Here is a 25,078-nt window from a genome sequence, read left to right on the forward strand (position 1 = left end):
ATGGATATTTTATGTTCTTCAAATGTAACTATTTTCCTAACAGTAAGACAAAGATGTTATACTTGTTAATTCTGAGTTTTTCATTATCAACAGTTTTCACAAATTTATAACTATTACATCTCAGATATGGCAGGAAAGGCCTTGGTAATCAAGAGTAGGGACTGTTTATAGAAAGCAGGAGAAACTGCTTTCCAGTTTTAGAGAACTGTGAAAGCATGGCTTAAAATTACCATGTTCATTTTAGGATGCTTTATAAGCCTAAATTTTTCTTGCCGATCTGATTTGATTTTTAACCTGGAGAAACTAAAGAAACTTAAAACTCTTGTCTCTCTATTTTTGTAGCACTGATAGCTTTTGCTAATTTTCTCCCTCAAAAATGTTGTGCAGATGAGCATATTTACTTCTTTCAAGAACAGAATTTGGTAATGTATTAATCTATGGCTGTTCACAGCTTCACTGGCAGTTCAGAGCTTTAAGTGCATAGGTAAATGGAATACAGGTTATTCATACTCAGTCTGTCAAACAGCTTTTCCAAGTTTTGAATCAAAGTATAAAAGGATTACAGTTATTTGGTCCAAGCATCTTAATTACCTTCCTTTAATTGTAGATACCTAGTGAGTAAATGAACATACTGGTGTCACAGCCATAGTTAAAACAGATCAAAGTATTTTCTGGAGAAATGGCAAACATTTGTGGTGTGAACATGCTAATAAATATTCAGGAAGGAAAATAAATATGAATACTAATTGACAATGGCAGGTGGTTGGGGTGACAGCATTTCACCTGGATGCCAGGGAGAATGTGGACCTGAAGACTGTGAATCATTTTATCTGTCACCTCACACCAAACACATCTTCTTGTCACTGGCCTTTTTGAGGGAAGATTTCTCTCAAGGCATAATTTACCTGAGAAAGCAAAAGGATTTTAGGAACCTGAATTGTGTTACTACTTATTGAGACATCAGCATAAGCATTTCATACACTGCTACTTTTGGATCAAATGTAAATGTTCAGGGATTCACACACTTCTGAATGTTTCTGACTCTGAACCTGAATCAAGCAGCTTGAAAAACTAGGGAGCTCCTGCATGCAGGGAGAGGCAGTTTGAGAAGGTGTTCCTCTGGTGTTTTAGGAATTTAACTAAAAGTGCAAGAAACTCTTTTTTTTTTTGCTTAAAACATGCAGAAAACTACCTTGTTGGGTCAGTAAGGCTGGAAAGATAATTTTCCACACCTGTATTTTCTGGAACCTCCTAAACATCATCCTCGTTTCTAGAAAGCAGATAATATTTGCATTAATGCATGCCTCTAGAAAATATAACACACAAATTAGTAATGCTTCCAACTTATGAAGAAAAATTGCATAAACTTTGGATAAGGCATCCTAATTTAAATTATAGAAAAACCTTGAGTTAAATAGATTCTTTGGTGATAATTAAAAACGATTGCGTCATTTTCTCCCCTACACTTAGGTTAACACATTTTTATTTTACTGATGAATGTGAGCACCCAAAATAATTGTCATTAACAAAGGTACCTTGTTTGTACAGAGTTTTTTGTGAAATATTTATTGTCAGTATCACTCGTGTTGCTCAGGGTAACATTTGTCCCTCGCATCCTTTTGTTTCTTGATAATAGTTGAGAGCATGTGGGAGTTTATGCAAAACTAGTGGTAATGTATGAGCAGCTGAGTTGTTATGGGACATGAAAAATCTGAACTATGTATGGTATCCTTTGTATTTTTTAAGACTAAAATTATCATGAGACTCGAGCACAGTCTTGTCAAGATCATTTCTTTTAGTCCTAACATTTTTCTCCAATGGACACACTTTATAAAACAGATATTACCTTCTGCGTTTCCTAATGGAAATCTGCATTCTGTTTTGATCATTTTGTTTAACTATATGGCCTAAAGAGAATAAATTATATTTAGATTTGGATGTGTTGATACTATAATTCTGCATACTTGTTGAATGTAAGGAAAGGTTGTGTATTAATAATTGCAATATGTGTTTGTTTGCATATGGATTGTAATGCAGTCATTTATTTAACACATTCAGGTTTTAGTATTTGACTCAACTATACTTGATGTTTAACATGTGTTTAATAAGAAGTGGACATTGCAATTTCTTGGAACCACTTTAATTTGTAAAAAATGTTTTTCAGCTCCCTTGGAAGTCGCTGACTAGCATCATTGAGTATTACTACATGTGGAAAACCACTGACAGATATGTGCAGCAGGTAATTCAATAACTATTTCAGAATGAACCAATCTGAGACATTCTTTAAAAAAAGTGATGTTGTTAAACCATAAAAATCTGTTTGTGTTCTTGAAAAGATATATGACGGGAGGCCTAAGGTAATATTTTCGGGTATAGACCAGTGCTGTTACAGGCTGCATTGTCAAATCCTCTGGTGCCTGCTGTACATCCCATAGCTGTGAAGAGCTTTTTAACCTATTTGTATTCTATGCTGGTTTGAAGCAAGGGGATTCCTGGTTCCTCCTTCAATAGGGGATCAGATGGAAATGGCCTGCAGAGCAAATGCTTTAGGCTGTGAAGCTCTGCCATGGGACTGAATGAAGCATAAAAGTACATTGTGTTACGGTGGCTACTGGTGTGATGAACCTTTTATTGGTACTTCTGGATAAAGCGTTACTTTGGCATTACCAGCAATTCAAAATTGAGACCATTCTGCACACAGCGGGTTTGTTCATCCTTATGATCGAATGATCAACTGTTTGTGTTGCTCTGGAGCAAAAACATGTTAAGATTATGTTGGGTACCAATACTGGGATATTTTTAGCAGGTTTAGGCAAAATGTCAGTGTTGATGCTTTTTATATACTGTACTCTTTATATATTTACTACTTGGTTTGGACCATAAAATACTTTAAAAAGCTTAATTTTAATTTCTGATTTAATGTTTAAGCTAGTAGTTCCTTTATTTGCTGCATAATTGATGGTGATGTTATGGACAGTGTATTGAAAATAATTTTTTATGCTGTAATAACTACAGCTGTACTGTTAGATGGATCTTTGGACTTGTTTCAAATTAAATGTATCAGAGGGATGGTTACTTCAGGTTGTTCTGTTTCAGGTTTATTTGAAATTATTTCTACATCATCTTGTTAGAGCATGGAAAGTAAGGGAAAGGTCTTTAACTGCATGGTAGAGTCATGGAGTATCACTAGGACATTTTAGTTCTATGGATAATATAAATAGTATATAATATGCTCCATATAAAGACATGTTTTTCTAGGTTTGTCACCATTCATTTCACTTTTAACCCCTTTTTCCACAGTTAATTTTTTATCCTAGAAAGGGGCTGTCAACAGATTTGCTGTGCATCTTGTCAGCTCTTAATGGCTGGGCAGCAGATTATCTTTAAGAATCAGATAAAAATGTGACTTTTTCCCGAAATAATTGCTCTGGAGTAGTTGGTGAAAGATTCCTTTTGTATTTCTCTAGAGCTCTGTTATCATTCTATTGCTACAACGATCAAGGTGTGTGTGTTAAGATTGAATATCCTTTCACAGGATTAGGGTTGTTACAGGAAAATTACATAGGCTTTATGGCTATCTGCAACTTGAATGCTCTGGTAAATGCCTGTGTTTTACTTGTAGCTAAATAAACTTCCAACATCCTGCTCAGACCATGGCAATACACTCAGGATGGAGTTCTTTAGACATGTTCTTTCAGGGTCATGTATGTGATCGTCAGTAATAAAACCAGTGTAGGCCAAATGCCTAATTTTTATCCTGGTTAACATTTCTATAATCCTTCCTAAGAAGGGATTAGGACTTCATCATGCCCTTGTTGAGATTTTTTGGAATGGTAAAAATTTATACAGTTCAGTCAAAACAATATCTGTAGGGTTTTTTTCCCCAAAAAGAACAAGCAGTGATAATTGATTGTAGTTCAGGGAGAAAATGTATTCAGTAATAAAGTGGAAATTTCAGAGTCATTCTTCTCTAAATCTCATGATGAGGGGCAGGGGGACTGATGGGTATGGGAAGATGAAAAAGGTCAGTGCACATATTTGAATCTTAAAATACAATCTCTGAGTTCTAGGTTGGTTTTAATATGAGAAATTACTTTTAATCATCTTTATTTCTTTGTGTGAATTGGATATGTTGTGTCAGGCATAAGAAAAGTTTCTTTATCATAGTTGTTACCTAATGTTATTCTTGCTAAGTTATAAATGTGGTGATTTAATGGCAGTGGACGTGCTGCTACCACCTTGCTTTGACAACATCTTCCCTTCAAGTCAAAGTGAAGGGAAGATATGTTAAAGTTCTCTGAACTTGTCTAGCAAAACTAATTCAGCCTTGGGTAATCGTTCCTGGTGATAGGGCACTTCTCATGACCACTGAATTATATATGTGTTTGAGGAAGGCCAGGTTTGATTGACTGATTGATTCTACTGAATGAAAATTTATTTGTGGTGTTCTCCTTGAAAGTCTGATTCAATGGGAAAAGACTTTGAGACTGTGTAAGAGGAAAAGAGTGAACACATTAAATGGTAGCTAAATTGCTCTACTGCAACAATATATTACATTTGTCTCTCATTTATTTATTTCCACTGTTGAAAACAGTACTAATTTAGGGCAGTGGTCATTTCCTGGGATATTTGTAAGCTGGTATTCTTAACAAAATTTCTTAAAACCCACAAACATTTATTTTCAATGCTAATTCATTAAAAGCAGTAGACCCCAGGTGAAAAACTGGGTTGGTATAGCCTGACCTCCCCTGCAATGCAGTCTGTAAGACCTGTTTGAAATACTGTTTAAGATATAAATTTTTTTTCCAGCTAAAGCATCAGCTCTCTTTGTTACATTGCTCCAGTAATTTATTACATTGCTCCAGGGATTTGTTACAAACTGGTGCTTTGTTTCTTATCTAAATATTTGCAGTTTCAACCTCCAGCTTTTACCAGTTCTGTCTCTAGATTTCAACAGACAGAGGTTTCATCTCAGAAACCTCTGCAACTACTGGTAGTTTTTGTTCTGCATCCTTTCCTCTCTCTTGGTACTTAGAAGTCGGTATGTCAGTGAGAATTCAAGCTGTGACATTTTCTGTTGCTTTTAGAGACCTATGTTAGCCATAGTTTTAATGTATAAAAATAGAGCTTAAAATCATGCAATGGCATTTCAGTATTTTTTAGAAGGCAGTATATAATTCCCTTTAATAAATAAAAGAGAAAAGCAATTGTTAAATTGCATTCCTTACAACCCCCATGCCAGTAATAAAAGTATGCTAAAATTTAATCTGTGTGTATATAGTCACTTCTCATTGACACTGCCATCAGGGCTTAATACAGCTTCCTACACATGCCTTTGCATTCTGCTGCAGGGCTACTTTCATCCTTTATTATATTTTCTCTTTTGCTCGTGGTAGGTGTGCAGTGAGATTTATTCATTTTTGTAGAATGGACCAGTTTGTTAGGAAGCTCTGAGGAATGTGTGGCAACCCGTTGCCTGGCAGTTTCACATGCTTCTTTCAGGCTGCAAACAAGTTCTGTATTGTTGGAAATAATATGAGAATGAATGAGAGACAGTTGTGGAAAACCTGTGTCCTGCTGTTAAGCAGAGGAAGTTCACCATTGCGGGCTCCTCTGCTGGGGCTATGAAATGTTCTCAGATTAAAAACTACCAGTTTATGAGACTTGGAGCATGGTGCTGCTGCTGTTCTTTCTCCTTGCTCTTGTAAAAAGTGACCCAAGCAGGCAGAGTAGACCGTGTTTGCATTTTTCTATGGGCCTGCTGAGGGTAGAGCAGTGTTGTCAAGCCTGGCACTGGGGAAAGATTGCAGTGTCAATGGGATTCACTTCTGTAGCTCCAAACAACTGAGCATCTGTGAACAGCAAAGAGCTGTAAGGGGGGGAAAAAAAACCCCACTGTTTTGGAGATAAATGGAAAAGCGCTCTCATTGCACAGGAATTAATTAATGATGGAATGGACTGATTAGAAGTCTATTTGTTACACATTACTCCTTAAAGATGCATTTTTATAAATGGACAACACAGAGGCAACTTAATGAAATGGAGAAGAACAGCAGTTTACACCAGGAGGTTTAGTCAGACTGCTGGGCCAGTAAAGCTGAATAACCCTGTAACTAACCTCATGGCTCAGGCAAGGGGCTCTCAGAGCAGTGTCATCTAATGATAGTTTTCTCAAGGTGGGAAATATTTTCCTGGATTATAAACCATGCAAAAGTTGGATATCAAAAAATAGGAGTACAGCAGAGAGGAGACGTGGCTATTGCAGGTGACATGAAAGACTGAATTTTAATCACTTGATAAAGAAAGGTAGTACTGATTTATTATTGCTGGCTATAAATGTGTCCCCTCCTCTTTTTTTATCCTCTGTAGTGAAATTGACCATGATTCAAATCCTTTTCTCTCTTGCTTTTTCTTTTTTCTCTCAAGTGAACAGAAGTAATGTCTTGGGTACAGAAAGTACAGGGAAATAATGTTTTTCTTCATCTTTTACATACAAATGTTTTGGAAAACCTGTAGACACCTGGACTTGGTATTTCTTGTGCCACTGCTGAAAAAACTGTTGTCTTAGTTACTTGTATAATATATGGCAATAACTAAAACCTCTCAGTGTTATAGAAATGCAAAATGGTTTGAGTTTGTTGCAAGTATGAAGAAAGTAATGATTTAATAAATTCACAGACTATCTTGACAGTAGTCTAGCTGTCCTGTTACTGTGATGTTCCTGAGCCACAGTTTTGATGGCATTTAATGCTAGTAAGTGTTTAGCTATTTCTAAGACCCAGTGGACTTTATTGTTCCTAGTACTGTCCTCAGCCCCAGTCTGGACAGAGCAGGCAAGAAGTTTTGTTACATGACTGATGAGGAACACAATTTCATTCATTTAGCTTCTACTTAATTCTCCAATGAGGAGTAGCCACAGTGTCATACATGTTTATATAGATGTGGTTTATGTAAACTGTCATTGTCCTTCTTACAGTTTTGTTGTCATATGTGAGGCCTGTGAGTTTTACTGGGAAGGACAGCATATTAGGATTTCAAACTAATACTAAAAACCGAGAGCTTGTTTTTCATGGTTTTTATTGTGTAGATATCTATGCTTGTTTTGGAAGCTCTTCTGAAATCACAAAATAGAAATAATTTAAAGATGTATTGTGTACAGTTTTATGAAATGTCATACCTTAATGTAATAAAATATTTTAATGTTTTAATTTTTCAACTAGAAACGTCTGAAAGCAGCTGAAGCAGAAAGTAAATTGAAACAAGTATACATCCCCACCTAGTGAGTATAACAACAAAGTCATTTTTTAGAGCGATATACAGGTAAAATTGAAACAGTAACATGCAGTTGCATGCATGGTATTTTCCTAGTCATCTCTCCAATGGTTACTTTCACAGGATTTGTTATATGCACAGATAGAATCGGAAAATGCCAGAAACTCTTAAGTGAAACCTTCTTACTTTACCAATCTTTGTTTTTGACCTGCAATCTTTTTGTGTGGAATAAGAAGCTTTACAAAGGCTGATCAAGTACTACCTGTGGACTGTTCATATGCAAGAAGAGCTTATTAATTTAAAAAGCAGGTTTTTTTTCGTAATAATACCTTCCAAATCTCTGTAGCACAACACTTCATATTTGCATAAATTCAAAATTTCAAAGTAGAAACAGTTGTTAATTTAGTTACATTAAAAAAAAAAATCAGAGAATTTCCCATTACAGTTTTATGTTGTTGTTCTAAATTAAAGGTAGCACACAGCCCCAGATCTTCTATCTTTGACCACGTGCTATTAATGCAATCTTGTTTTCTTCTTGGGGGGTTGTTGATCTGTATTTCTTTTATATTTAAACTGGATGCTATATCTGCTTCTGTTAACATGTGGTTTGCAGAAAAAAAGATAAAATCCCTCCTTCATATTCATAATTTCCTCAATATTATGACAAGAGAAAGGTTTCCAAATCACTTTTTTCTAAGCTTTCTGTGGGTATATTCAGTTTACTTATATATAAACTTCCCATTGTTGTGAGTGTTTGTATAACAGAAGAATGTAATAACAAAGGAAGTACTTTGCAAATATTTTTGATGGCTTGTATAAATTACATACAATAGAGTTTCATTTCCATATTTCATACTGCCTTTTCTCTCTTAAACAGGTGTAACAATGAAAGTAGCAGACTGTTAAATTATTTTAATCTTATCTCAGAACAAATTTCGTGAGTTTTGAAGCTCACATCTCTAATAAGTCACACTGTTAAAAAAAAAAGCTAAAAACTCTAGTATGAGTGCTCCCTAACCTTTTCAGATGAGTGGTAATGCTTTAGGAAAACCATAAGGTGCTTAGTCTTTACATTATGCTTTTTCAATTTAATTTCCTTGGTCCATGTGGACAGTTATGGATTTTCAATATGTTCACAGTAGGGACCAGCTGTATTGGATGGCAAAATGTGTTCTAAAATGTGGGATTTTTGCACTTTTATCTAACTGCCTGTCTTTTGCCTCCATTTCAAGACAAAATCCCTAGTCAACAGTAGGAGGATGGTAGGACTTAACAAGGATTTGATATCTGTGGTGGTCATGGGATTGCTAAATGCTCTGCTTCAAGACTCATTTATTGCATTTGAAATCTGAGTAGAATTGACTCTCAGAGCTGAGTAACTTTTTGAACTTGATCATTAGGTGTTTCCTGTAATTGCAAGGCTCTGTCCTTAATTCCAGAGAGTCCCTTTCAATTCATGGCATTTCTGAAAGGTAACTAAGCAACAGATCGTAATGTAGAAGACTTAATTGTCTTTCAAGCTCTTCTCTTGTACCTTGAGCCCAGGATAAAGAATATGTGGAAATTTTAAAATTCTCTTGCTGATACAGTGAAAAAGGAGAAGGCAGGAGACAGACTTGTTGGCATTTGAAATAGAGACTTGATACAGCAAAGGTTTCTTCAATTGTCATTTTAACTTTTCTTGAATATATTTTATGCTACCTAAAATGATAAATAATTATCTTAGGAATCAATGTATCCAGCCTTGCATTGTGAGTAATTGACTCATAAAGTTGAAACTCTGGAAATATTGCACTTAATCTAGTGAGGAATTATATTAATGCTCTCTGAATTAATTGACCTGTAAAGTCCTACTTCGCTGAAGTATTAGAAGTTAAAATAATTACGAGAATGATATAGTATAATAATATTAAAAAGCCAAACATAAATATCCAAAAAACAGTTAGCCTTCTCAGAGAGGAAGTAGTTTAGAAGAGAACTGAGACAGAACAACCTGATATATGGGTGAGTTTTGCCATAGATATAAGACATTTGTATTATGTAGGCACTTCTTTTTCAGACAGGAGGCTGTTTGACCTTGTCCTGGGATCAACAACCTGGTAGTATTACAGGCAGTTGCTTCTTTTGTTATACTTCACCCAAAGTCCATCCTCGACTTGTAAACCTTATCTGTTGACTAGAACCACCTTCTAAAATCCATGCTGTGTCAGACTGTTGTTAATGCTTTGACCCTGAGAATTGGTCTTTTATGAGCTTGTCAAGTAGCTTAGGCCATGTGAGCACACTAAAAGCTGCAAATTGGAGCATCGGAGCAACTCTTAACTTAGCAAGTGTCTGACAATGCTGAAAATAATAGAGGAGTACAAAAGTTACTCTTGCTGTTTAGAGAAGATTTTATAGATGTTGTCAGCACACATCAGAATTCCAGAATTAGATTGATTGTTTTCATGTTGACTAACCAGTTAATAAGACCACCTTTTTTTTTTTTTTCAACTTTTAAAAAAAATTATTTAAAGCAATAAACCAAATCCCAATCAAATATCCAGCAACAATGGGAAACCTGCTGCAGTCAACGGAGCAATGGGAGCCTCTTACCAGGCACAAGCCACAGTAATAGGTCGGGCTTGTGAAAGCTGCTATAGTAAGTAAATATATTTTCTAATGACTCAAGAGTTTGGGTGAATCTTAATATGTGCAGTTAGAAAAAAAGGTATGTACTTCTGTTAGCATGTGACCGAGGATAATTGCAATTGCTCTTACAGCAGAAATATCTTTAAAGTTAGAGCTGCCTTCAGTATATTAATTAAAATATTTAAATGTCTTTATGTTTTTTTTTTTTAACAATTCATAAAGCACAGAAAGTTTAAGTAGTATAATATGATGGCATTGATCTATTATTCCTTTACCTTCAAAAAGCTGGATTCAAATTTATTTTTGTTTTTTCTTTAAGGTTGCAGGGGTTTTGAGCTGGTTTTTTTTGTTTGCATGGTTTTGGGGTGTCTTTTCCCCCTCTGCTGTTGTTGGGGAAAATGGAGAGGACTATTGTTTCTTTCTAGTATTTTATGTGTTTCTGATAATTTTTGTTGGACTTCTTGGAATAGCAGCCCTCAACAGAGGTTATATGAGAGCAGATATAAAATCCAACTTAATTAGCCTGTCTTCCAGAGTGAGATTAGAAATACTGGTATTGTTGTTTTTTTTTTTTTTTTTTTTCTGGTAGTCCTCTGGGAGAATATCTCAGCAATACAAAGTCCCTGGTTTGAAATTCATTATAAAAGCATTTCCAAAATTTCCATTTGGAGTTCACCTCTCTGGTGCTTTTGTAAAAATAAAAAGCAACAAACAATTAATGTTCTTACTTTCCATGTCAAATATATTAAATATTTATCCATACAATGCTCTGCTATTACCATGTGTTATGTCCATTATATAGTCATCTATTACAGCATTTGAATTGATTGTAGTGAATATAGCATGCACCAGTTCACCTGTGCTTTCTCCTCCTTAGCTCCACAGTCTCACCAATGGTATTCTTGGGGCCCTCCTAATATGCAATGTAGGTTGTGTGCATCTTGCTGGATTTATTGGAAGAAATATGGTGGCCTGAAAATGCCCACACAGACAGATGAAGATAAGCTGTCTTCCAGCCAACCTACAGAGGTAGGATTGTGTAGACAAACTTTTCTAAAACAAAACATGGTGCTTTCAAAAGACTGCTATGATTTGATTATTTAATGGAATGTTTTTTATGTATATATTCAACTTTGGTATTACAAAACTCAGTTTATTAATCCTTTTTCTATGTTAAGTAGAACTGTACAGTGCTCAGGCCTTGGCATATCTTTATTTGACTACTTTTTGTATAAACAAGCATGTGCTTCCTGCATTTTTTGTGTACAAATGTAATTTTGTCTGTCAAATAGTGGGTTATCTTGGAAATATTAAATCTACTATACAATATCTCATTTAGGATGGCATTATATATCCATTCTCAATAGACTTGTCTGCTCTGTGGCTTACGGCTTCCTGCATAGGCCTGTTTTTTTATAAGGTGCTTAGCCATGTTATTAATGTGTTCCTGTGTGTGTGTTTGGGTGCTGTGGCTCAGATGTGTGTGTTACACTCTTTGGGATGTTTGGGTGCTGTGGCTCAGATGTGTGTGTTATGCTCTTTGGCATGTTTGGGTGCTGTGGCTCTGATGTGTGTGTTATGCTCTCTGGGATGTTTGGGTGCTGTGGCTCAGATGTGTGTGTTACGTTCTTTGGGATGTTTGGGTGCTGTGGTTCAGATGTGTGTGTTACGTTCTTTGGGATGTTTGGGTGCTGTGGTTCAGATGTGTGTGTTACACTGTTTGGGATGTTTGGGTGCTGTGGCTCAGATGTGTGTGTTATGCTCTCTGGGATGTTTGGGTGCTGTGGCTCAGATGTGTGTGTTATGCTCTCTGGGATGTTTGGGTGCTGTGGCTCAGATGTGTGTGTTATGCTCTCTGGGATGTTTGGGTGCTGTGGCTCAGATGTGTGTGTTATGCTCTCTGGGATGTTTGGGTGCTGTGGCTCAGATGTGTGTGTTATGCTCTCTGGAATGTTTGGGTGCTGTGGCTCAGATGTGTGTGTTATGCTCTCTGGGATGTTTGGGTGCTGTGGCTCAGATGTGTGTGTCACATTCTTTGGGATGTTTGGGTGCTGTGGTTCAGATGTGTGTGTTACACTGTTTGGGATGTTTGGGTGCTGTGGTTCAGATGTGTGTGTTATGCTCTCTGGGATGTTTGGGTGCTGTGGCTCAGATGTGTGTGTTACACTGTTTGGGATGTTTGGGTGCTGTGGCTCAGATGTGTGTGTTATGCTCTCTGGGATATTTGGGTGCTGTGGCTCAGATGTGTGTGTTACACTGGGATGTTTGGGTGCTGTGGCTCAGATGTGTGTGTTATGCTCTCTGGGATGTTTGGGTGCTGTGGCTCAGATGTGTGTGTTACGTTCTTTGGGATGTTTGGGTGCTGTGGTTCAGATGTGTGTGTTACGTTCTTTGGGATGTTTGGGTGCTGTGGTTCAGATGTGTGTGTTACACTGTTTGGGATGTTTGGGTGCTGTGGCTCAGATGTGTGTGTTATGCTCTCTGGGATGTTTGGGTGCTGTGGCTCAGATGTGTGTGTTATGCTCTCTGGGATGTTTGGGTGCTGTGGCTCAGATGTGTGTGTTATGCTCTCTGGGATGTTTGGGTGCTGTGGCTCAGATGTGTGTGTTATGCTCTCTGGGATGTTTGGGTGCTGTGGCTCAGATGTGTGTGTTATGCTCTCTGGAATGTTTGGGTGCTGTGGCTCAGATGTGTGTGTTATGCTCTCTGGGATGTTTGGGTGCTGTGGCTCAGATGTGTGTGTCACATTCTTTGGGATGTTTGGGTGCTGTGGTTCAGATGTGTGTGTTACACTGTTTGGGATGTTTGGGTGCTGTGGTTCAGATGTGTGTGTTATGCTCTCTGGGATGTTTGGGTGCTGTGGCTCAGATGTGTGTGTTACACTGTTTGGGATGTTTGGGTGCTGTGGCTCAGATGTGTGTGTTATGCTCTCTGGGATATTTGGGTGCTGTGGCTCAGATGTGTGTGTTACACTGGGATGTTTGGGTGCTGTGGCTCAGATGTGTGTGTTATGCTCTCTGGGATGTTTGGGTGCTGTGGCTCAGATGTGTGTGTCACATTCTTTGGGATGTTTGGGTGCTGTGGCTCAGATGTGTGTGTTACACTGTTTGGGATGTTTGGGTGCTGTGGCTCAGATGTGTGTGTTACACTGTTTGGGATGTTTGGGTGCTGTGGCTCAGATGTGTGTGTTATGCTCTCTGGGATGTTTGGGTGCTGTGGCTCAGATGTGTGTGTTATGCTCTCTGGGATGTTTGGGTGCTGTGGCTCAGATGTGTGTGTTATGCTCTCTGGGATGTTTGGGTGCTGTGGCTCAGATGTGTGTGTTATGCTCTCTGGAATGTTTGGGTGCTGTGGCTCAGATGTGTGTGTTACACTGTTTGGGATGTTTGGGTGCTGTGGCTCAGATGTGTGTGTTATGCTCTCTGGGATGTTTGGGTGCTGTGGCTCAGATGTGTGTGTTATGCTCTCTGGGATGTTTGGGTGCTGTGGCTCAGATGTGTGTGTTATGCTCTCTGGAATGTTTGGGTGCTGTGGCTCAGATGTGTGTGTTACACTGTTTGGGATGTTTGGGTGCTGTGGCTCAGATGTGTGTGTTACACTGTTTGGGATGTTTGGGTGCTGTGGCTCAGATGTGTGTGTTATGCTCTCTGGGATGTTTGGGTCCCTTGGCTCAGATGTGTGTGTTACACTCTCTGTGTTCCCTCCTGCAGGAGTCGCATGTCCGAACTCACCTGTCCCGGCAGGCCACACAGGGCACCCCGGTCCGTAACACGGGCAGTCCCAAGTCAGCGGTGAAAACACGGCAGGCTTTCTTTCTGCACACCACCTGTTGGACAAAATTGGCCCGTCAGGTCTGCAAAAATACCCTCCGGCTGCGGCAGGCAGCACGACGTCCCTTTGTCCCTATTAACTGTGCTGCCATTAAGGCAGAATGTAAGATGTTTTTTTAATTCTTAGTTCTGTGTGCTGTGCTTCCCACCCATTTTTGTCTTTTAATTTTATTTTGTTTTTCAATAAACATTTCTTGTCTGTACGCTTTTGCTTTTCATTTTTTTTTTCATTTGTCCAGCATATTATCGACACATTGGATAACGTCTGGTTGCCTTGAACAGATCTTAGCCTGTGGGAACATTTCAAATTAATTAAAAAGGGGATAACTATTACCTCATTCACTTTCAAAAATTGACATTAGCAAAAATGGGGAGTGGAAAGAGAAAATCAGTGCCACAACATACATTCTTCCTACTAGGCAAAATGAAATAAGTGTGCTTTTCTGTTGTTTTTTCTTTGCTGAGCAGAACCTATAGATCTGTACATGTTGTACTTTTTTTCATTGAGATTGGTCAAAGAATCAGGAGCTGGGGTTTCATAATAATTTAAATGTGGTGTGCAATACAGTCCTTTGTTACTGTGACGATCAGATGGTGGTGATAGCCACGTTTATTCATCATAGTTGCAGCATTTTGTTTTTTTCTGTTCCAGTTTTAAATTTTAATTCCAAATAAAATTCTGCATTATGCTTGTTTTTTTATAGCCAAAATAGAAAGCCCTGATGAATTTCTAGTAGTATGATAAAAGGCTATGAGTTTTTGTAGATAGCGACAGTAAGTCTCTTTACCTGCATATGTGTGTAAATTCTGCTGCAAAGTCACTGAATATTTCAACAGCTTTTGTATCTGCACCGGGTACATTGTTTTACTGTTCACATTGTCTAGCTATGATTCCCAGTCTTCCATAGATACAGTTCTTGGAGCAGATGCTTGGTATTCCAGGATGAGGCATGCTGGCTCATTGTACTGTCAATTGTATTAGAATTGAAGAGAACTTTAAAGATCATTAGATGTAGGGTTTATAAGCATGTTCATTAGATTAAGACTAAATGTTTTCCCAGCATACTTATCTGGGATGCAGATGATGTCTGCACTGTTTATAAGAAATTTACTCCATGGAGGCTTAAAATCTGATTTTGAGTAATTATTTTCCCTTTATGTATTTCAATACTAGCCATTGCGTATATGCAAACTCTTCACCTACTTCTGCAGTACTCCAGAACTGGCTGAATATTTCTGTTCATTGTCCTTGTCTAATTTTTTAGTTGTTCTTTCTTCTTTTAAATCTATGCAAGTCAGGAACAACTTTCAGATTTCAGGAAACCATGTGTCAACTGTGTGAATAAAATGAGTTGTTCTTCATGGAAAAAGTATATCTAAAGATGGATTAAGATTATATTTTTAATCTTCAATCCAAAATAAAGGTTACTTTCTGAGAGAAAGGTATTGTACCTTTAAATTTATGTTTCTGCTGAATCATGGAGGAAAATTCAGAAATTCACTTGAACCTTATATCTTTTTATCCCTATTCATGTTTTTTCTCACTCACTGCAGTAAAAAAAAAAATCAAAAGATGAAACTTTTGTTTAAGGAAAAGAAAAAACAGAAGAAAAAATTTCATCCAACTGTTAATTGTTATAGTAGGACGTGTTCAGCCTTTAAAGAGAGGCATGAAATGCTGGGCTTTTCAGCAGGAAATAGTCATTCTTGCTTCAACTGGCAGTGCTGTGAGTGTTTTCTCTTTGCTTCTTTGAGTGAAAGAGTTCTACATCAGATTAACAGCAAGAGTAGAAAGATTTTTTCCCCTGTAGTGTCTATCTTTCATGATTCTTTTTGCTTAAGCAAATTTTGGACCTTGTGATTTTGTCTTTGAATTCTGATGCTTCCTGTTTAGACCTAACATAGGTTAAAGAAAAAAAAGTCATAATTGTTAATGGTTTTTGAACAGCATTAAAATAATGTTCTAACAGTGGAAACCTAATTATACCCCAACTAATTTAAGTCACATTTCTTCGTATACACACACATATCCACAATCCATGTTCTGTTTCTGGCAATCTCTCTTTCTGTGGAATCATTACACTGCTCTTTCCTGCATTGTCATTGTCATGTTCTTGCTCTAGTAAAGGCAAAAAAGTAAAGAAAAAAAAAAATTCTAGTTTTATTCCTGTACTGTCATCTGGTGACCTGTTCTCAGTGCACTCTGTAGATTTTAATGTTATAACTAAATAGTCTCTCTTTTCCTGCGAATGTCCTGAATCCTTTTCTAAGTTTATCTTGGATTTTTGGATTTTTAAACAAGATCTTTAATTAGTAGTAATGATTTCCTATGCTGGATCCACTGAGTAATTACAGTATTGAATGAATATCTGTGTTGGTGTTAGAAATGTTGCACTCATTCTTAGCTAATAACCTGGCCAGAGTACCAGGTCACTCATGATGTGATATGATATGAGATGGTTACAAGGCCCAAGAACTTATTTGGAATTTGTTTTCCATGTTGGTTTGCTGAAACTTGAATCTAATGGCTGCTTAAATGCTTTGTCAGACTCACCTGACTCTATATGTGCCAAACCAGTTCTTGAAAATGTGACTGCATTTCCCAACTATATTGCATTAGGCACCATAACAACACTCAGAAACCATAAAATCTGGTCAAAATTGGTAGGGCACTTATCCCAGCTGCATACCAGGTTTTATGCCCACTTAATCTTGTGCAATTTGTTGAAGTGCCAGGTTGTAAATGAAACTGATTCTCAGATCTGAGAAAGACTGTCTGAACAAGTGTGTCACAGCTCAGTCATAAAATAAATTGGTTTTTGCATTCCACCTGTGTACCTGAATGCATCTGGAGGTACTTCTCATGTCTTGGAGGAGGATGGAAGCTTCTGGGAATGATAACCTAAGGCCCAAGCCTCTTTTAGATGAAAACCAGTTTTTGACAATATTTTTTCTTATTGAACGTCCACCCACATCCGCTCCCTCAGCCCATTATATCCACTGGCAGAAAACAAGGTCCTATTCTGTGTTCTTTATTCCTTCAGACAGTGCAGAGAATTAGACTTTCCTCATTAATGAAGCCTGTAGCATGACCCCTGCTCAGACGCCAGCAGGAGGTAGTGGAGAGGATGCATTTACATCCCAGTTCAATCTCAGGGTGGCCACCAGGAGCTTGAGAAGGCACAGCACCTCCTGCTAGGAGCACAGAGCATCATGGAAAGCTCAAACTTTGTTCTGTCTGAACTTAATAGACTCACTGTGGTTGGTGACAATAAACTTGTCTGATGGTTCTTCAGGAATAATTAGAATTGGTGAACTGCTTTGGTAAGATGAAATTGTCGTGGTCTAAATCTCATGCACTTCCTCCTTTTTAGTTTGAATATATTGCATGGTGTTTTTAGAAAGTTAAGCAAGACCATCCTGTCTGGGGAAGGTCTCTTAATTAGAGAAAGGCAAAGTGAGCATTCTTCTCAGCAGTCACTGACAAGACTGAATCTGTTTGCAGCTCACAGGCAGGTCGATAAATGCCTGGCAGTGAGCCATGCGTCTGTAAACATTATTGCTTCAGTACAGGGAGACTTTTGAGGGATTTTTTTTTTTTTTTTCATTGCTTGGATATATATCACTATAACTATATATAACTATATATCACTATAACTATATATATTAATTATAGTAATTTAGATCTGGATAACCACATGCTGTCTGTGTAGACATGATTGTCAAAATGTTTTCAGTGCATGGTAATATATTATCTGTATAATATATGTATAGTTATCTGGAAATGGGTGTACTGATCATGATGAAAATTTGTTATACATTTAAATCTTCAGATTTATTAACAAATATGGTACATAGTACTTGCTAGTGATCTAGTTTGATGAAACAAAAGACAAGTGAAAACAGTAGAATATGCAAAATATTACTGATTTGTCTTTTTAAGCATAAAGTTTGTATTTTGCTGACATAAAGCTACCTATTCATCTGAATTGAGTAACGTTTATGGGTATTGGTTCACAAACTATGTTTTGCATCCTTGATTTTGATAGCTATGGAAGAGCTTTTAGCTGTATCTAAGATGAAAATATTTTCACTGTTATCTTTGAAGGCAATTTGTGCCAGATTTTAATAGCCAGCAAAAAAATTGACAGAGCATGTTATTTTTTTCCAAAGTTTCTAAGAATACAATTCAGGGAATACAGTACATTCGTTAGCCGATCTGCTTTTTCACAGAGATATATGATGGAATATCAAAGAGAAATAACTTGCTAATGAGACTCTCTCTAAGCTTAAGAGACCTACAAATCTAGTTTTTTTTTAAAAAAAGTAAATAATTAGAAAATACTTTCATTTCTAAAAGCATAGCCTCATTAGTTATCATCTTCTTGGCATTACTGATTTTATTCACCTCTGTAATGCCCACAGCCTGCTTGGCACCTTTAAAACCTCATAAAAAATGTGTTTCACACTCTGGTTCGTAATGTTGTTTCCCAGATTTTTTCTAGTTGTGCTGTGTCCTCTTTAGGGTTATGGTGCCCCAAATTATGTGCACTTCACGATACAGATTTCCCATAATTTTAAAAAGCTATGTTTTCTATTTTCCTATCATCATGATTTCTAACATTCTGATTTTGATTTCTTTTTAGTATTGTCTAGATGTTTTTAGAAAGCTGTTGATGCTGTCTTCATGAATACTCTTCTGCTTTGTGATAGTGTAGGAGCTATCATTATATCTATATATTACAGTGATTTTACCTCTTCAGAATTCATTTACATGCATTGCTTGATGCTGCTCCTGTCCTTGCTATCAGTTTTAGCTTTGATTATGCTCAGAAATTTCTTATCAGGAAGTTTTAACTTTCTAATCACCTCTTTTGCTGCCCTTTTATATGTTGAACTGCACAGATAATTTGGGGATTACATAGGCAATTAATTTTAATGAGGTTTTAATTCCTGAAAAAGCCTCTTTTACCCTGTAACAGCTGGACAGCAGAGGTCTTTGGTGACACAGTTTGGTAAAAGCTCTCTGAAATGCCAAATTGGATGCCAGATCAGCTGCATGTGAGCAGGTCATGGTCCCCTCAGAGGATCCTTGCAGGCCTATGAGACTGGCACTTTCTGGTTTATAGGACATGTAAGTAGGAAGGGACCCTGGAGGTCTCTAATCCCACCTCTTGCATAAGGTTCATGTGCTCATGGGCCTTTAGGCCAGATGAGCTTTTCGTATCTCCATGTATGGAGACTGCACGACTTCTCTGGGCACCTGCTCCACTGTTTGATCAACCTCAGAGTAAACAATCTTATCTTTGTATCTAACAATCTCCTGTCTCCCAGCCTGGCTGCTGCCACAGACAGGAACAGTGTGTTTTCCTGTCCCTGTGTTCCTCTGGGCTCAGTGTCTCTGTGCTCTGCTGCTGGGAGGCTACAGGTGCCAACAAGATGTCCCCTTGTCCTTCCCGTCTCAAGGCTGCCCAGACCCAGATTCCCCAGGCCCTGTGTGTCCTGTGCTCAGACACCCAATCCATCAGCTGGCCCTGCTCCTGTGTGCCTGTATCTCTTCTGTGGTGGGGACCCCAGAGCTGGACGCGGGCTCTGGCCTTTGTTTGCCGTGGACCGAGGGGAGAGGTGACCTCCCTCCCCGGCCCTGCTGGGCGTGCCTGTGCTCACGAGGCCCAGCACGCCATCGTCCTTCCTGCTGCAAGGACACACCACCAAGTCATGAGAACACACTAAACTTGTTTTCCCTTCCAAGGTCTTTGTTGGCTCCCTTGACATTTCCAAATTTAACCATGTGCCTCTATTAATAATGCAACCTTCTGCCACTCTGCAGACCTACTGGAGAATGTTACCACATTTGCCCTGGTTTTGTTCTCTTGAACCAAGAACATTTAAGCATTCATTAAACACCAGCAGCATGTCTGCTTAACAGTTTGGATGAATTCCACTTGGTCCTGGTAACTTGGTTCTACTGGTTAACCAGTTTGTTTTGAAATATTTCCTATGGATGCTTCAGTGTGACACAGTTCTCATACTTTCCTTGTATAAGTATTTTGGAAGTGAGCTTCTTTAAGTGCTTCTGCAATGAGCAGTGATACAAGGAATGCATTTAGCTTTTCTGCTGTGTCTTTATCTTTCTTGTATACATTTCCTCACACCTTGATAATCTATTGCTACAGACACCAGCACGCTTTCTGCTTTTGCTGTGTTTGAAAAATATACTAAAAAATATCAGATTCCTTCTGGTTATAGATGTATTTTTTTCATAGTTTCCACTATTTCACTGATCTTACTAAGATTTTTATTGCTCATATAAAAGCTCATATTTGATTTAGGACTTGCTTTAAATTTTGGGAATTTTGATAACTTCCTACCCAAATTTTATTCTCTGGTTTTACACTTGAGAATGATGCACAATACAACTTTTGTGTTTTTCTCTGTGGTCTGTGTAAAGATCATAAACTTTATTATACTTTTTATGGGAGCACCTTATTGTGGATCAAAATTTGCTGCTGTTAAACATACTTTACTGTTTCAATAGATAGGTGTGCTTTGGGATACTCACCTTTGATGAATATGCTTTATCTCAAGCATGAAAATTGTGCTCTCCTTGCAGTATGTATTCCCAGTCAGCGTATAAATACCACGACATGATTCAATATCTTTTTTTACAGTGAAGACATGTAGATGGAAAATTTTCTTGCTAATTACTTCTTAGGTGATGCTTTGCTGTTCTCAAAGTAGCTATAAAATACTGTATAGCCTCTGCTTATTTTACTGAAGGAGTCAGTGGAGACACATCATTCTGCTCCACCACTTAAAATATTTCAGGTGTTTTGCAATGTTAACAATATTCCAGGCATCAGTGTTGTGCTTTTTGGTTTTTTTCCTGAGCACAGTATGTTTTGTGATTAAGAAAAAATAACAAAATACTTCATGTACACAGCATTAGGGCTCTCGAACCTCCGAAAGCCATTGGTATTTTCAGAATTTTAGGTAGGTTCCTTAATCTGTTAAAGTTGTGCTTTGTCTACGGCACTGAAAACATCTTCTTGAACATCTGAAATACTTCTTCCAGTCATTGCTGTGCATTCATGATCTTCATGATTTTTGCACAATCTAGATTAGAATCAATAAAAGGATTGTAAATTCCTCTACATGGTGTCTTATCCTCTTCCTGTTACTGTTTACTCTGTCTCATGTGCTGGATGAAGCAAACAGAAAGAGTTTGGTGAAACACAGGGAGGAGTTGCAATTATAACCTATTTATAATGTGTCCCTTCTGTAAAACTTGTAGGTAGGTATTTGTGGGAAGTTATTCCATTTGAGAGAGCCCCAGATCTATATAATCACTGTATGAATGCAATTTTGTCCAGAACAGAATACCTGTATTCTAGGGATACTGGAAGCTCTCTATAGGGGTTTTAATGTGCTCTTGGAAGACAGATAAGCCAATCATTCTGAATAATTAAAAAGAAAAAAAGACACGGTCTATTGCCAGTTGTCTTGAAATTATTTACTGAAACCTGGTGCCTTGTGAATTTTTGCCTTAAGTTGACTTCATTGTCTAAACATGAACCTCTTTATGTTAAAACTTTGTGTTTGGGACATGTGGATGGAATCTCTGCTTGTGTGTTCACAGTAGCAGCAGGAAATCTAAGGCAGTTGCTGCACTGCTGGTTTTCATGTACTTAGCAGAAAGTTACAATCTTTCAGATCTTTGAACTCTGTCATACTTGGTTAAAACTGACCATTTTGTTGAAAAGTTTACAGTGAAGAGTTGTATGACAAAAGTCAGTAGTCCCAGCTTTAAATCCTTAACTCTGTATTGCCCCATTTAGAGACAAAGAAGCTTGTAGAAAACAAAACAAAAACAAAAAAAATTCAATGTAAATAGTTTTTAATAGCCAAAACTGCATTTTTTAGTATTCATATTTTCATCTGTGTTCCATTTGCCTGGCTGACTATCTCCAGAAAGACTTTGTAAGCAAGGACTACAATCTAACTGGTGTTAAAACTTATATTAACTTAAAAAAAAATCATAACATCACTTGCATGAAAGAGGACATGTCCTGCCTTTAAATATTCATTATTAGAAGTATTGATAATAAAAAGGAGAATCTAAAAGGTGGGCTAAAAGAAAAAAAAGTTGTGTTAAAAATGCAAGTCAGAAACTGGTTGGTGTATCCTAAATCTGTAATAGTAAAATATTTAAACTGAGCTTTATTCTTTAAAATTCTCAGATGCAGATCGACATTGTGAACTTGCTGGGAATCCTCTGAAGATAAAAAGCACCAGAAAACCACTGTCATGTATCATTGGGTATTTAGGTGCGTATCTGCCTCCAGAGAATAACAAACCACATGAACATGCAGTAGGTACTGAACCTTCATAATCTGGTATGCACAGAGAGATTTATGCTCTTAGTAACATGAAAAAATTCTGAAGTTAATAAATTAATAATAAAGGTGGTCCACTATGAGTTTCAAAACTGCATGGTTAAACTTGCAGGATATAGGCAGAAGTCCTCCTGATACTGGTTTAAAGTGTCAGAGTGAAACCTGATGTAATTTAGAATGTGAAAAATAGTCTGGCTCTCTAAATAAAAATAACAACTGCTCAAAGGGGAGATTCTCAGTATGCTCAGGGCTGCTCTACTGTGTCCTTTGTATCCATTTTCAGTACTACTTGTACTCAAAAGCAGGGGACCTCAGCCACACTAAGACACATACCTTGTAATTTGATGACCTAAGTTTAAAAGGGGCAATGAAATGTGCACTGAGTTCGCAACCAAGAGGACAATGAACCTATAAGTAAATGGGGAGAGGAAAAATTCTAGTAATAGTGATTCTTTGCAATGGGCCATCAGTGACTGTTAAATATTTGCACAGTCATATAAGAATTGTGGTAATCCAGAGGCTGTTAATCCTCAAATGAATACAGAAATCCATCTGTTGATCAGAGAAGCAGTGAATAATTCTGCTGTGTATTAATCCTCTTCTACAGAAGTGAACTCTACAGCTGAGTGTAGAGCTTAGTCTAGATGTTTTGCTCATAATTTCAGTCCCCAGGAGGTTTTTTTTTTTTTTTTTTTTTTGTACCAGGTCAAAGTAAACAGTAAGTCTCTTGCCTTACTGAAATAGAAACCAGCTATAAATGTAGTTACAACTGTTCTTCCAGGACATCAGTTTTGTCAAAATACTAACTTCAAGAATGTGAGTAATGAGGAATTAATGCTATTTTCACTGGATTTTGATTCCTCCTGCCCTGGAGTTTAAGAAAAAAGCCAGGGATCATTCTGTGCAGACATCCCAGCTGTGTTTGTTATGTTTGTTGAAAGGACTGCTTTGGTTGACTTGGTGGAGTTGTGGTTGTGAGAGGGGAAGCTGGACAGGGGATGGTGCATCCAGCTGACCTGTCTGCATCTAAAGAGGAAAGGGTAATGTGGAAACTTAGAAGACACAATATGTTTTTAGTGCCATGTTATATAGCCTTTGAGGAGTTGTCTTGACCCCTCTGGGAGTCTAAGTCCGTAGGTTTCATGTGAGTAAATGGATGAATAGTGTCAGGCAGCATTTTGTGAACTTACATGAAGGTCTGGTAGAAGATTAACAGTGCTAAAATATGCTAGATATCTGTAGTGTCTGCTTAGAATTTGACTGTATGGGAAGTAATGGTGTCTCACTACAGCTGAGGAAAACAACGTGTGTTACGGGGATATGAAGTGAACCCAGTGCAGTTGATTACATTCACCTGAATTTGCTTTATAGGGATGGCTAGAAAATGGCTTTTTGTTTGCCATATAGCTTAGTGATTTTTTTTTAGTTTAGTTTGTGATATTTTTAGTTTATTTGGGATTTTTGCAGTTTCAGTAAAGTAAGTAAATATTACATTATTTTTCTCATAAACATTATTATTATATATTATGTCATAACTTATATAGGAGGCACTTGTTTTCTTTTTAAGATTCATGCTGTGCCATTCTCACAGAAATTTATTGGCATACGATTAACAGTGTGTCAGGGCACTACTGTTTTCAACCTTTTTGGTAAGGCAGGGAGGATTTTACTGCATATCCTGGGTCATCACTTCCCTTTATCTTTGTTCTGCATCTTGACTGCAGGTTCCACAGGTGAGGTAGGACAAGCATTAAAATTAGGCTTTGTCCTTTCAAGAGCTGGGGCTAATCCCCTGCAATCTCATCAGTCATCATCATTGTGCTCCCTAAAACAAAACTGCTATGGTGAACCCCAGGCTAATTAAATGTCCTATATTACCTCCTAGTTATGAGGAAACCAGGCTAACGCCTCAGCTGGGATACATGTTGAGGAGATGAGGTGACAGAAAGGTGTGGCTGCCTAAGCCCCTCTGAAATCCAGGATGTTTATTGAGGTGATTTGGTAGAAGACTTTAGCTTCTCTTTACCTTGGGTTTTTTATTTTTTTACCCTACTGACATAGTGGAAAAGGGAGAAGTTTTTAATGTTGTTATTGTTATTTACTTGCTTGAGGCTGAAATCTGGTGCTATAAAATGGGTTCCTAATATGTTTTTGAAACATTATCTCTTACACCTATTTATTTTTATTTCAGAATGTGGCTGATTGGTTATTTGCTACTGGTCATGAGATAATTTCAATGCTATAGTCAGTTCTCTGAGTTAGAACAAGGTGCAGCTGGCTAGAAGATTTTCAGTGAAGTGCTAGGCAATAGAACAAGGATAAGAGCAGCAGGAATTAAGATTTTGATCACTATTATTCCATAATATGATTATATGAATGGATAATAGGCAAACCCCCTGAAATGCCTCATTACTCTGCTTAGGTGGGGTGAGGCAGCTGGTTATAAAGTGCTGATCTAAAGCATGAAAATATTTGAAGCAAGTCTGTATGTAGAGGAGGAGTGAAGTAAGATGTAAAGGTCTGCACAGGAAAGACTCAGTCCGTTGGGAAGTGGTCCTGACTGTTTAACTGAGTTCCTTTCTAGAACTTAAATGTAGAGCTTGGTCTTGCTACCTTCCTCTACTGCAGAAAGAGAAAAGACAGCCTTTGTGGTAAACTAATGGAGGATTAATGACTTCTGAACTGAATACAAGTCAAAGGAAGGAAATGCTTCCTTCCTCAATTATTTGCTCAAAATATAAAATTACTTCTATAGGTTGCTGATGAAAGGAGATGGAGTTCTCATATGCTGGCACAACTACTGGGATTATTGTGGCTGCTACTGGAGCTCTTTGGCAAATAAAATAATATTTTAGTGTTGTTAAGCCTTGGAATCTACCATTTCCTTCAGAAAACTGGAAAAGATTGCTAAATGAACATTTCAGAATGCAAATTCCAATTACCTTCAGC

At 37.5% G+C, this 25,078-nt stretch overlaps 1 protein-coding gene across 2 annotated transcripts in view; it reads left to right on the forward strand.

The window, feature by feature from the left end:
- The window catches only part of MTA3 (metastasis associated 1 family member 3), a 134,814-nt gene that overhangs the window by 71,560 nt on the left and 38,176 nt on the right, over positions 1–25,078 (forward strand). For both annotated transcript variants that reach the window (XM_053938010.1, XM_053938011.1), the window contains exons 10-15: positions 2,165–2,239; positions 7,221–7,279; positions 9,789–9,913; positions 10,781–10,932; positions 13,614–13,836; positions 21,974–22,060. In XM_053938010.1, coding sequence (XP_053793985.1) covers positions 2,165–2,239; positions 7,221–7,279; positions 9,789–9,913; positions 10,781–10,932; positions 13,614–13,836; positions 21,974–22,060 — 721 coding nt within the window. The remainder of the gene's footprint in view (positions 1–2,164; positions 2,240–7,220; positions 7,280–9,788; positions 9,914–10,780; positions 10,933–13,613; positions 13,837–21,973; positions 22,061–25,078) is intronic.

Source organism: Vidua chalybeata, chromosome 3, assembly GCF_026979565.1.
Source record: "Vidua chalybeata isolate OUT-0048 chromosome 3, bVidCha1 merged haplotype, whole genome shotgun sequence".
NCBI lineage: Eukaryota > Metazoa > Chordata > Aves > Passeriformes > Viduidae > Vidua > Vidua chalybeata.